This window comes from Linepithema humile, chromosome 1 (genome assembly GCF_040581485.1).
Source record: "Linepithema humile isolate Giens D197 chromosome 1, Lhum_UNIL_v1.0, whole genome shotgun sequence".
NCBI classification, from domain to species: domain Eukaryota; kingdom Metazoa; phylum Arthropoda; class Insecta; order Hymenoptera; family Formicidae; genus Linepithema; species Linepithema humile.
The window spans coordinates 39,583,858-39,597,336 of record NC_090128.1 but is presented as its reverse complement, the minus strand read 5'-3'; the positions used below and the strand labels follow the sequence as shown (position 1 = coordinate 39,597,336).

Here is a 13,479-nt window from a genome sequence, read left to right as displayed (position 1 = left end):
TATCAGTTCGTGTAAAATTTCTCATGAATAATGACGAAAGCTTCTTCTGTGATACTCATGACAATTCTCGCATGTATCTGCCGATTCGAAGCCAAACCGAATCGCCGTGTAATAAACTTCTTTCGAGAACGGCGGCATCTCTTGTTTCCCGATCCGGGAGATAGCGAGACGAGATATCAGGTATGTGTGTTGATATTTTTAAAAATATTTGAATTTTTTTATGTATAACATTAAAAATTTCATTAAAACGAATATAAATCTTGCACATAACTTTCTTTTAGATTACATTTTTATTTGTTTGAAATGCTGATTGGAGCTTTTAATATCCTTTTGCATACATTGCACTATATATATTTTACTTCATACATTATACATATGGCAGGATGGAGGTTGAATATACTTCGCGAAATTGCAAAGCGACAATATTAAAATATCATACTTGTGAATTTGTGATACTTATATTATTTATATCACGTTAAATTAATATTTTCTGTCTATTATTATTTACGTCATGTCAAATTAATATTTTCTCTATATTCGCGCTTGGAAAAAAGAAATCTGTAAAAGCCGCATAGAAATTACAGTTAAAGAAACAAACCTGCCAGTTATATTTGAACGCTTTTAAACTTTATAACTTCTCAAATTGCTCCGATAATAAATTCTAATTATTTAACTGAACCTTTAAGAAATTGCATGTTACATTTCCGTGATACGAATCACGGAACGGCACGGAGATTATCAGTGTTATCGCCTCCGCTGTAAATATTGGTCTAGCGTCTCGACGCGCCGAAAAACTGGCTCGCACCAAGCGTTTAATTAAATTTGCATAGGTACTCTTCGGACTCGGGCTGCCCATGGAGAGCGAGGTATCCATGACTCTCGGTTATGTGCTGAAATGCAATTATAATCTCCCCCACAATGCGTCAGACCTCATGCAACAGTGGCGGTCACGATTAAAAAGATCCGAGGGCGACTTCGCATTACCGCGGACGACGGCGGGGCAGCGCGAAGGTAAAGTGCAGCTTAACCGTGCGTGCATAAATAAGCCCGTTTCCCTGCGGAGTCCCGTGAATTATACTCGCTTTTAATTTTTCTCGTTTCGCGTCGAAGAGTCGTCCTCTTTCGCGTAACTCTTCAAACGGAAATGCGCGAAATAAAAATCTTACAAGTGTAACAACGAACGAGACGATAATGAAATGCATAATACGCTGGGCGAGTTGCGAAAAAGCGACGCGGGTAATTAAACGGCACGGAGGCGTAAACGCGCGACTTAATGAAACGCAACGAATGCGAAGTCACGTATTTAAGAAACGCGATTAATGTTCGCCTCCGTGCCGCGACGAACGTAAAACGGCGGATTTATATGCGGACGCGAGCTAATTGATGTAAACATATTCATTTTCCGCCACGAACCACTAAAGATATAAAGAAGGTTGTAACTTCGCGGAGATCGCCCGATGTTGAATGCATTTTAGCGGTTTTTATTTTTTGCGGTTTTATCTCTATTTTGTGGTGCATTCATTATCTTATTTTTATTACAACTGTTTAATTAGCAAATAAATATTTATATACATATAGCAAATGTTATTCCAAGAATATCTAATAATTATATTTATATTATCTTTAAGTATTTTGAGAATTAAATATGGATTTCTCTACGCAATCGAAAGATATTTACGGAATATTAATGAAGATGCGATTAATTGCTATCCTAGCATAATTATTCGTTTGTATTAAATATTTATGGAAAATTGAAATATGATATTTTGAGAATATTATCGAATCACACATACGCAGAGATTTTCTTAAAACATTTCAGAAATATATTTAGAAAAGATATTATATGCCATCTTTTATGAGATCCAAGAGTGCCACCAGACCAGTAGCGGATTTACCTTGGTAAAGCGTCCTTAATTCTTAGCGAAAGTATGCTGGTGATATTTCGCGAAAATGTGTAGAAAAATTCAGCTTTATACAATGTCATAAAAATTTTATGAAAGAAATATTTTGTTATATCTAGCATCTCTGTAAAAATAAAAATTGTTGGTTTACAATATACAATAGTAATGTGAAATGCAATAATATGCAATAACAATATAAAATGTGATTAAATAACATGAAAGTAAAAATGCAGACACATTACAATACAGTAGTTTATCATAGATATTGTTTTTAAGGAAGCACTACAATAGCTTGCGTCGAGAGAGCGGCGAATAAGAGCGAATAAATTTTAAATTAATAAGTAATAAATAATATTAAAATAAAACAATAATAAATAATAATAAAATTTATTAATTTTTGTGCAATAGAATCAGCAAACTTATATACAAGTTTAATATTACAATTTTTTTTATAGAAAACTTACCATTACGTTTGTGGAAAATTAAGAGTATCTAAAAGAATTTTCCGTCGGAGGCGCATTCCTTGCAAATTGCCGGTAAAATAAGATGCTGAAAAGTTTACATACTTATTTAAGATCTATGTTTGCATTTTTTATTGAAAGCTTGTTTTGTCTTGAGGAAAATAAAGAGAAAGATTGAAACTATTGAAATTTTTCTATCAGCGGCAACTTTGACCCGCACTCTTTCTGAAGCAGTTGAGAATATTTTCAGGAGAAGCATCTGCTGTGATGCATTTTATCTGAAGCACGTTGATGGAAAAACTAATATTAGATTTATGTCCAAATTAATTACGTAAATCATGTATATTTGCTTTATTTAAACTGTCGCTGTTTAAAAAAAAAATTATTTTTATTTTCAGTCGTTCTCATCTTCAAAGCTCGTGTTTTCACTACAGAGTTTTTCGAGCCAGCGCTGTAGTATAAATTTACCTTGGCACCGTGTTTCGATAACGCGACGACCTATTTGGACTACGGACTTAAATTGATGCAATAATACATATTCTTCTTCAATTAATTTTACAACGATTAAAAATAAAAGATAATGCTTTTTTTAAATAATGCCAGCATATACTAATTAGGAAAACACGGTATTAAAATATATAAAATTGTGTTTTAAATGCAATGTAAACTTTTGAAGTTTTGTAAATCGCGAAAAATCGCATCAATTCATAAATGTAACTTGAAAATTTACTATTTGTGAAAATTGGATTTCTGCTATTTTGAAGGCAAACTATTGTAATGTGTATCGCGCGGTTTTCAAGTTTACACTATTTTACTTAACTGACGTCTATTTTTTTCGTTTTTTCACTAACGGCAGCTAGCCGTTTCTAGCGGTGACGACCGAATGACTGTTTACCGCAGATGTTTCTCCCTTTTTACGAGGTGAACTCCCTCAGCATCAACTTTTTCCCCATTTTCGTCCGGGAGAAACTTCCGTTAGCCGCAGAGCGGTTTTGGCGGCTCATGGAAGTCAATAGAAACGTGCTGTTGCGCCGCTGAAATGTCGACGAGTCACTCGACACTACATCGTGTTGTCATACGCTTCTTTTACGACCTTCTGTAATATTGACGCACGTTCAGAAAGGCGTCATTGTCGTGCACCGCACGGTCGGCTCTTTTTTTTATGAGCGAAACGGCTCGGCTGACATGCGATTTGATAGCAGGACATTCTGAGAATGTAAACTAGAATGCAGTAATCAATATTTTATAAACGGTGTGTTTACACACTGTGACCAACCTGTAACAGTAAAAATTTATAATTTTTTCAGAATCAATATTTGTACAATTCAGTACACAATAATAAATTTAACTGACACTATCTTTCTTTAGAAATCTCAGGTAGAAATAGAAAAATTAAATCTTAGTGAACTAATTATTATAAAAGTGATTCATAAAAGATGTTAGCAGGTAATAATCTTTTTTAATATTTCTACAAGATCTATAATATGTGCGTATCTTGCATCGCTGGCGCATTAATCATTATAAAAGCGAAGAGAGACATCTTTCTTAAGAGCCATGACGCTCGGCTCGTGAGAAAATTTTTGCGCGAACCCTTATTGCGCTGCGTTTTCTTCCGCAACATTTACGTGAACATAAAACGATTCCATTTCGTTCTTCATACCCTTTTCTTTTTATTTACGCGTAGGTCACACGACACGCTGGACCCTGTACGGAATGCTGGAGTCGACGATAGGCAAGGCCTGCCTATTGCGCGCTGTTTGCGAATCCTCGGCGAATCCGTTCAACAAAGGTCACGGGCTCCTGGGGGAGCTGTTACACGCCTTCCTAACGCCGTCGACGACTCACGAGGAATACGAAATCTACTCAAATCGCGAATATCACGCCGCCGAGGAGATCGGCAGAAATACGCGCGGGCAATGCGCGCATTTTTATTCGGAATGCGACTACAGTCCTCTCGATTACTTCACTAGATTGCTTTGAGCGGCCACTTAAACGACACAAATTTGTTCAAATTGTTTTACTAAGAATTCATTCGTTATTTCAATTACTTATCCACAAATATTTCGAAGTGATGCTATACAAGCTCTAATTTTCCTGTGATTATTTAACATATTTGCGGAAAACAGCGCATCGCGAAGTAAAATCATACTAGAGAAAGCGCAGCACACGCTCGAGAGTGCTTACACAGAATTGTGCATTAAGAGCCATACTGCGGTCGAAGCGGTCCTGGACGTTGCCTCTGAACTCTTCAAATGTGCTGACATAACGTGAATAAAATCCGGCACGGAGGAGTCTCTTCGGATCGCTATTGTCTGATGAAGATGACTCCGCGTGTCCATGAACGGGTTCTCGCAAAAAATGCGAGCGCAATTCTCTCCTCTGCATAATTTATAAAGAACATTCTGTGAAAGTTGCGGTGCGATAAAATTGTCAAGTATGCAAAGAGCGAGGTTTCCAGCGTCCACCTGTTTCGCGATCGCTCAGGAAATTCGCCCGGTTGGCCTCGTCGGTGTCACCGTTCCTCTCATTAAAGCTGCAATTTTCACAAAATTTTTTTGCCCGCAGGACGCGCACTCCTTTTTCCGCTGCGTTAGCGTGAAAAAGTGGACAATCCACTTTCGCGAATAAAGACAACGATGCATTACCTCCGCGAAGTGTTACGTATTTTTTTCTTTTATTTTCGTTACGGATAAGCGAGTCGTAAATTATGCTGAATTCAGGCTTCAATAGAATTTTCTATCATTCTTAAACTAGGATAGTTTCGAGCCACGAAGATCTGTTCTTTTATGAAATAAGCACTCGCGTTATCCTTCAACAAGATTAAAAGCAAATACTGTGAAACACTGCCGTGTGTTCATGATTTATTGAAGATTGTGTGTTTTTCTCAACGTTATTACTTACCTAATCAGTTAACATATTATATTTTAAATGATTTAATTAGATCTTTTCAGAAACATTTATTTGTAAAATGTAGAAATAATAAATAAATAAATTAGAACAAAATAAAAGCATTTATAATAATACTTATATAAATATAATGTTTGGTTAACGCGGTGATTATGGCAATTTAATTATTGTAACAACGTTTACAACGTTTTATAAATTAATATTTTTAAAAATATTTTAAGTATAATGTTCCACATAAAATTACTTTCAACTTACAACAAATAAAGTCAGAATGGTCTTTATGAGATGTACCATTTTCATAAATATATTAATTTTTGTAGAAAATTTTTGTTTAAAAACATCTTCGTCAGTGTGTAAACTCAATGGAAAGCTTGAGGATCCAGTTATAAAGCTCGTTTCTGAAAAAGTTCGTGACCCCCCCGGAGTTAATCCGATGTTATTTTTGATGCGATGAGCTCCGAGTCGTTTAAACCAGCCATTTTCCGCGGCAGAAACCCGAGTAGAAATCTGTCATGGAATACCAGATGTCTGAATAGTATCTATTCAGAAAGTGTCGTGGCATTCCCTAATAAGTAATGTTAGCCAGGCTCTAAGGAGGACTCTAAGCAGTTTTCCTTTGTTCGAGATAGGGTTTTCCCTAAATGTATCAAGACTGGAAGTCTAGTCAGTGGTTGGTCGGAAAATGATCCGAAATGCCTTGACTAAAAATACTGATGGGAAACTGACAGGGCACTAGGCCCCTTTCAGTGTTTTCAGTCAAGGCATTTCGGGCCATTTTCCGACCAACCACTGACTAGATTTCCAGTCTTGATACACTTAGGGAAAACCCTATCTCGAACTAAATGACGCTAAGTGAATAAGATTATGCATATTGCGTAGCTAATTCATACATTCATTACATTTTACACAATTACATATATTTTGTACGTATTATATTTTATACAATTATATTTTATGCATATTTTATAACATTAATTATATTTTATAGAACATTGATTATATATATATTTTTTTAATTTTCACAATTATTTTATACAATTTTTTATAAATGAAGAAGTGGCATAACGTATGATTTTTTTTCCCCCGTTACGCTGCTAACAAGGACATCCAAACGTACCATTTTTGATTTAATTTTATGTAATCCACACGTTATTTTTTTTGGATCTTTCTTCATTATCTACAATTTCCCATTGTTTTAATTTTTTAGAAGAAAAAGGATAAGCATACATGGAACTTTTGATCCTCATCAATCTTCCCACAATTATAATATCATTTATTTCTTTCATTGATGGAATGTACATATCTGTGATTTTAACTACTTTATCATTATGAAGCAATATTGTATTGTTAGGTTCTTTAGTAGAGAGGACAACATTTTTCCATTTTAACTTTTTTACTAAAACATCCCCAGATGACAAGATTCGTCCAAATTTTTCGATAGTAATAGTTGGTGGTGGATTTTTTTTAACCGAATCAATCGACCACAATTCACTGTACCTATGACACAGTTGTGCTAATGAATGTTTACCACTGCGAATTTTTTGTTTGATTTTTTTAATAGCATTTTCAAACGGAAATGCAGTGATCTCACTTAATGAGCAACTTAAATTTTTTGCATCGTCAGCCAAGTGAATGAGATTGTGCATATTCAAAATTTGTGAAGCTGATCCATAAAAATTACGAGCAGTTAATACAAAAATTCGCAAGTATGTTTTAGCTTTCGCATTATATTTTAAAGCCAATTCTTTACTGCAAAGAATTCTGCACGCAGCATGAAATAAAAGAAAATGCCGATATAATAATTTAGGCAGAATACCTTTTAAAATAACAGGGCCACTATATAATAGAAAAAATCGAAATTCTGTTGCCTTCCATTTCAAAATATCCACTAGCGATCTTGTAGTTCGTTGAAATTCCACTGGTATTTGAGATTGAAGGGCAAGCAATCGCCGAGAAATTTCGAGTCTACCTTGCACGCCTAATTTTACGTTGGAATTACTTTGAATCCAATAATCTAATAATAATTTTTTCATTACACCCAAGCAACAAAGATGCATGAAATCTAGCACAAAATGAAAAATCATATCAATTGTTGGTATAGTAATTAAAGGTGTTTTACAAATGTGATGTTCCGGATTTTCTTCGAGTCGAAATGATAAATCTGTTCTTTCTGCACAGTCAATTTCCGGATAAATCATTGTCTTATTTGAACATTTCGTTTCATGAAGAGCAACTCGTTTTCCACGAACAACGCATCGTTTGCAAGCATAATATCCTCCATGTCCTTTTATGCCCTTAATAAACGAACGAGCTGGCCTGTCACAGACAAAACACATGACGTTGATTTTAAAAATTTGATTTTCTAAAACTATGTTATTCGTTTGTAATTCATTAATCTCTTCGATAAATTTTTGTAAATATAACTTCAAATCATTTGGTTTCTTATCACCTGCATAGATTGCTACAGGAAATGGCTCATATAAATCTGGCTCAAATTGAACTTTGCACATGATTGGCCATAACTGAAGAGCGCTTGATTTATATGGCGATGTTCCATCGATACCAAATATAAGATTTAACGTATTATTTGCATGAAGTTTTACATTAATACATTTACGAAGTCCTTCGGCTATACTAAAATAAACAAATTCTGCTGTAGTTTGGCCACGACTTAATGGGAATTGTTCTATGTTAAATCGGACAGAGTTTGTTCTCAGAAAAGTTTTAGCTGATATAGGCAGAGTAGGAAGCAAACAATTTCTTAATATTTTTAATAAAGCATCCAAAACGATATGCGGGATGTTATTTTGAATGGCCCATGCTCGTAATTCCATTATTTCCTTTACTTCTACGTCATCTTCGATTTCATCGTCACTTGTAGTTTCGTCGTTTATTTCGTCTTCTTTTTCCGATTCTAAATAAAATTCTTGTTCATTATGAACTTCTATTTCGACATTATTTTTTTCAATCATTTCGTCTTCTTCACGTTGTTGCTCTATTTCCATTTCGTCTTCATTACTTATGTCTGCGTCATCTTGTTGTTCTATTTCCATTTCTATTCTGTTTTCTTCTTCATCTTCTACTTCTTCTTGACAATCCGTATTTTGAATATTATCCTCTGTGAAAGATTAAAATAATAAAAAAAAGTATTAAAATGCTCTTTATTGACATTTATGGAGAGATTTAACATTTTTTCCACAATAAAAGATCGTATTTTTTTAATAATTTTTAATCACAGTTTTATCGAGATCCCTTTATATATATAACACTATAAATAATAAATATATTAACATTATTACTTACTTTCTTGAATTTTATATAAAGCACGTTTGCGTCTCATTCGCATTTTTGCCGTATACTTTATTCTATCCATTTTTATGATAGACTATGAAACAAAAAAGTAAAAAGTAATAAGTAGTAGATAGTACGTAGAAGTAAAAAAAAATAAATAACACGAACACAATTATAATATAATTAAACCTTGATGTTAATTTACTATTTTCTAGATTTGCAATGCAAAAGTTTCAGTCTTTTATAAACGACAAAAAATAATAATTTCAGATTACGTTCACGGATGTTAAATACAGTTTCACGCTGCACTTGAAGTTGATCGTATCTCTTAATACACTCTGAATATGTATAAATATTTAGCGCCTTTAACATCCGTGAATGTAACCTAAAATTATTATTTTTTTTTATAAAGTGAATCAGTGAAAATGTTACTATAATGGAAACAATAAAATAGAATTTCACTAAGATTCACTGAGTATTTCACCAATATTCAGTAGAAACACTTATTTTTTGTTTTTTATCGTAAAACTTACTGTGATTATGGTCAATGAAAATAAAATTTCGCTATAAAATCAGTACTTTATCTATTGGTAATGCTGATTTTGTATTTACTGCGATACCATATTGTATAAACGCCTCTATGTAGAGAGACAAATTAGGCAAAATGGTTATTGACTTTGATAGATGTTTTTAGAAAAGTTTAAATAAAGAGGATTGAAGATCACAGATTGAAGACGGCGCAATCGTTCGTTAGCTTTCGAAGTAAGTAGTGTACTGAGAACTAAATATTCCGGGTGCTGATCGAAGCGAGCGTGTTTTACCGAAGTGTGTCTAATACAAGGCGTGTGTCTAATACGAGGTAAGTAGTTTTAATATCAAACGATTATTTTTTTTCCTCTTGTACTACATAACATCCAGCAATTATTATAGTCATAATCGATTACCAATTTTACAACAGAAGACGATTAATAATCGATTGCAATTATTTTCTATTTTTTTTTGTATGCTGGTAATTGACTATGATAACGAAAGCATGTTAACCTTAAAATCAATTGACATATAAAATACATGTTTTATCTCATGTGTAAAAGTTTTCGTGAAGGTAAAAGAAATTTTGACTGAAAATAATGGCAACTCGAAAACATCACAGCCAACATCATCCATACGCTACACCCTCTAAACGTTCTAAAGTAAGTTGTGAAATTCTAATATAAATAATATTTAATATTCATTTCATTAAGTTTTGACTTAAATGTGTTATTAAAGCTGATGGATACTGAACGCCATTATCAAATTATCGAGTTCCACGAAGAAAATTGTCTCCAAAAAATTGTGGATGTTGTACCAACTAGTTGGATTACATACGACATAAAATCATGTAGGCTCGTTTCACCATTTCCGGAGAACTTGAAAATGAAAAAAGATCGTGATTTCTTACACCATCTTGTGCGAACAAAATCCAATCCTCTGCAGAGTTGGAGAAAATGGCCAATTATTATACGAGGCGATTCAAGTAAAAAACATTACACATTAACTAACAAAAAATTTTATAATTTATTTTTTTCAACATTTTAACAATAAAAAATTATTGATAATTATAATAATTAAAAAAAAATAATACGTACAACAATTTAGGTAATAAGTGTTGCAAAGTTATATTTTCAACATATGTTGCATAATAGGAAACATAATTAAAAAAAAAAATTAATAAAAAGTAAAAATAACTAAAATAATAAGTAAAATAATTTGCTATTATATTTTCAGATAACTACACTGATGCATTAGACAAAATTAAAAAAATTAAAAACTAAAAAATACGCTTATACAACAGATTGCGAGAAACATGCTGAAGAAAAAGCATTAAAAACATTTAATGCAATAAAGAAAAAAAATTTTAAAGACAACGAAAAATTGGGAAAAAAACTATTGTCCCAAGTTCCCCAGCTGGACGATGAAGAGGACGATTTAGAGTTGAATGAAACTAACAGTTAGTTATAAGAAAAAAAATATTCGTCCACAAATTTTATGTTTTATAAATGTCCATTATTTTTGCAGGTTTAAAAGATTCAAGTAAAGATAGCAGCGAAAGCGATTCCGAAAATTTCCAAAGAACTACTACTTTTCCTGAGGCAGTAATAGAAAACAAAAAATCATCTACAAAATCAAAAGAAGATAATCTGTCATCATTATCAAAAAATGATATTTCTGACAATGAATTGTATATTGCTGAATCACCGAGTTGTAATTATAATGCAATTATTCTATTATTTTGCTACAATATTAATTTTTTTTATATTAATTTTAGTTATACTATTTTTATTTATAGTCCATCAATCAAAAACCCAAAAACCCACTGATAACTTATCTGCTCCAGATACTTCAAAAAAAATTTTGAATGGTACGTATAAAATGAAATATACTTGTAATTACTCTCTTGTAATCACTTTATTTAAATAATATTTATTTTTAAGGCATTAACGATATAATATCAATGCAAAGAAAATTAACTCTGCAAATCACATCGATGGCAAATGAAATAAGAGACGTAAAAGAGATATTACGCGTTAGAAATATCAATCAAGATGATGATTGTATAATAACCTTTACTGATTTCATGGAGAAATACGAGTTAAACATGCCTTTTAGTGCTTTAGAAGACTTTCAAGAATTTGATAATCGTCTCAAAATTGAAAAAAATTTTCAGTTGGAATTCGTGAGCATTAATATCATAAAAATTAAAGAAACTATTAGATAACTATTTTTTATTAACACAAATTTAGTCTTTGAGTGAAAATGTATTTTATTCATATTTCAGAAGCGATCCATCTATGTAACAATAGATAGGGATAATAGTGTGTCAAAAATGTTGACAAGTATTTTGAGAAAACTTGTCAAAAGAGTAGTTATGTGCCAGTATACGTGCCTTAAGCAACAGGGCACTAAACTAATATTTAAAGATACAGTGACTTGCCGTTGTATCATCGGTAATATAATTAATTTGTTCCGATTCTGACAAAAAATCTTTCTAAATTATTAATTGTAGACGACTGTGCTTAATAATTATTGTTATTAAATGCAATGTATTATTTCAGATATTGTATTTAAAACATATAACAAGGATCAAGAAAATCCAGTAGTGACAGAAAAATCTTTCTTTACTTGTCTAGGTAACGTAATCTCTAATGCGAAGGATTGGGAAGGCCAACGTACTGCAAGAAAGCAGAGTAAAGAATAAAAGAAAATGTTATTTTTATTTATTGTGTTAAAAATTAATTTTGAATTTATAAGTTTAATTTTAAGAATAAAAGATTTTATAAGTGTTACATTTAAGAAAACTTAAAAAATGAAATAAAACTCTAAATAAAATTAATATTTTAATATTTAAAAAAGTTGAAGTTGTTTTGTATTTACTGTACCAAAATTTAAAGAAATGTTTCTATATATTCAAAAACCGATTTAAAAAAAACTGCCCAGAGCCAGTCCAGAACTGACCAGAACTGATTAATAAAACTGTCCAGTTTTCGAAGAGGCCAGTCGTAACTTTTATGGCTGGAACCACGCCTGCTTTCCTTATCAGTGCCTGTCCAGACATCAGGAAAAACTATCAAAAATCCTACCAGTTCCTAATCATGATTTCTACTCGGGAATGTTACGGAATAAAAACCCAGCTCTGTAATCTCCGGAGATGACCGCAGTGGGCTGTAATTTTTTTAATCGCACGACTTTGACGATGTTGCATGTGCGCTCAGAGAACGGCGAAAAGGATCAAGCAAATCGAAAAGGATCGAAAGGATCATGCAAAGAGCGATGAAACTGCGATGTCCGCGGACTTTTCTCCCGCACACATGTTCAGTTGACATTGTATTTAAGACACGAATGCCGTGGTAAGTCACTTTTTCAGTCTAACATTTGCATTAAACAACAACTTCCTTTTTTTTTTATTATTTTATCTTACATTATTGAAATAAGCAAATAATATTTATATAGATTATGTAGATTAAGCAAGGTAAATTTATTTATTACCCTACCTTAAAAAAGGTTTGTTATTGATTTTTGAAGCCTCTTTTCGTTGCCATGCGACGGTTATCGATCGGTTTATCTGTTCCAAAGTATGCGTTAACGATTTTGTTTATTATTGATTGGTGTTGTCATCACAACGTTTGCAATTTTGTTTATTATTATCGATCGGTTGTCTATCGCGAAGTACGTGTGGACGAGTTTGTTTATTTATCGATCGGTTGTCATAGAGATGCGTTTGACAGCTTGTATTTTGACATAAAGCTGTATGACTTTATAAACGTGTCATTTGACAGCTCAAGTTTAAAGTGGTGTTTATTAAGTTTAAAGTGTTATTTATTAAAGTTTAAAGTGTTTAACATATGGATAAAATTTACAACATTGAGATAAGTATATTTTAATTAAAGAATTATTTATTTATATAGAATTAGAATTATATATTGTTTTAGAATTTGATAGAAAGACTTAGAAATAATTATTAGAATTAGAGAAAGATCAAATTCTCAAACAATATATAATTTTAATTCCAATAATTCATTCTAAATCTTTCTATCAATCAATTATATTCTTTTTTATTTTTTATCATTTTTTAATTCTAATAATTCATTCTGTAAGATATCTAGTTTAATTGAATTAGATATCGATTAGTCAGGAATTAATAAGAGGGGAATTGGAATATATCGATAGCACTCACGTATGAAGACGAACTTTTATAAACTTTATTATTAGTAAAGTTATTTAATACACCATAAATAATATCTCGCACTATGATACGAAGATTTTATTACTAGATCTCGTTTAATGGGGTACGCGATAACACATAGAAACTTCGAGAAAACCGTATCACGATTACAAATCAGAAAAAGCGTCCGAATGGTCGCGCGTCTCCCGAAACAAGACGA

The 13,479-nt window shown here is 32.2% G+C and overlaps 1 protein-coding gene and 2 long non-coding RNA genes across 3 annotated transcripts; 2 read left to right on the top strand and 1 right to left on the bottom strand.

The window, feature by feature from the left end:
* Positions 1 to 30: 30 nt before the first annotated feature.
* Positions 31 to 4,342, top strand: LOC105677944 (uncharacterized). Its single transcript, XM_067348319.1, has 3 exons — positions 31 to 180; positions 831 to 1,011; positions 4,047 to 4,342. Exons 1-3 carry the CDS (start codon positions 31 to 33, stop codon positions 4,340 to 4,342), a joined length of 627 nt encoding a protein of 208 aa, XP_067204420.1.
* Positions 4,343 to 8,131: 3,789 nt separating this feature from the next.
* Positions 8,132 to 9,238, bottom strand: LOC105677943 (uncharacterized). The gene is made up of 2 exons (XR_010887784.1): positions 8,573 to 9,238; positions 8,132 to 8,387 (listed from the first exon to the last, which is right to left on the bottom strand). It is a non-coding gene; the product is annotated as an uncharacterized lncRNA (long non-coding RNA).
* Positions 9,239 to 10,605: 1,367 nt separating this feature from the next.
* LOC136996952 (uncharacterized) lies at positions 10,606 to 11,599 on the top strand. Its single transcript, XR_010887780.1, has 2 exons — positions 10,606 to 10,958; positions 11,032 to 11,599. It is a non-coding gene; the product is annotated as an uncharacterized lncRNA (long non-coding RNA).
* The last annotated feature ends 1,880 nt before the right edge of the window (positions 11,600 to 13,479 follow it).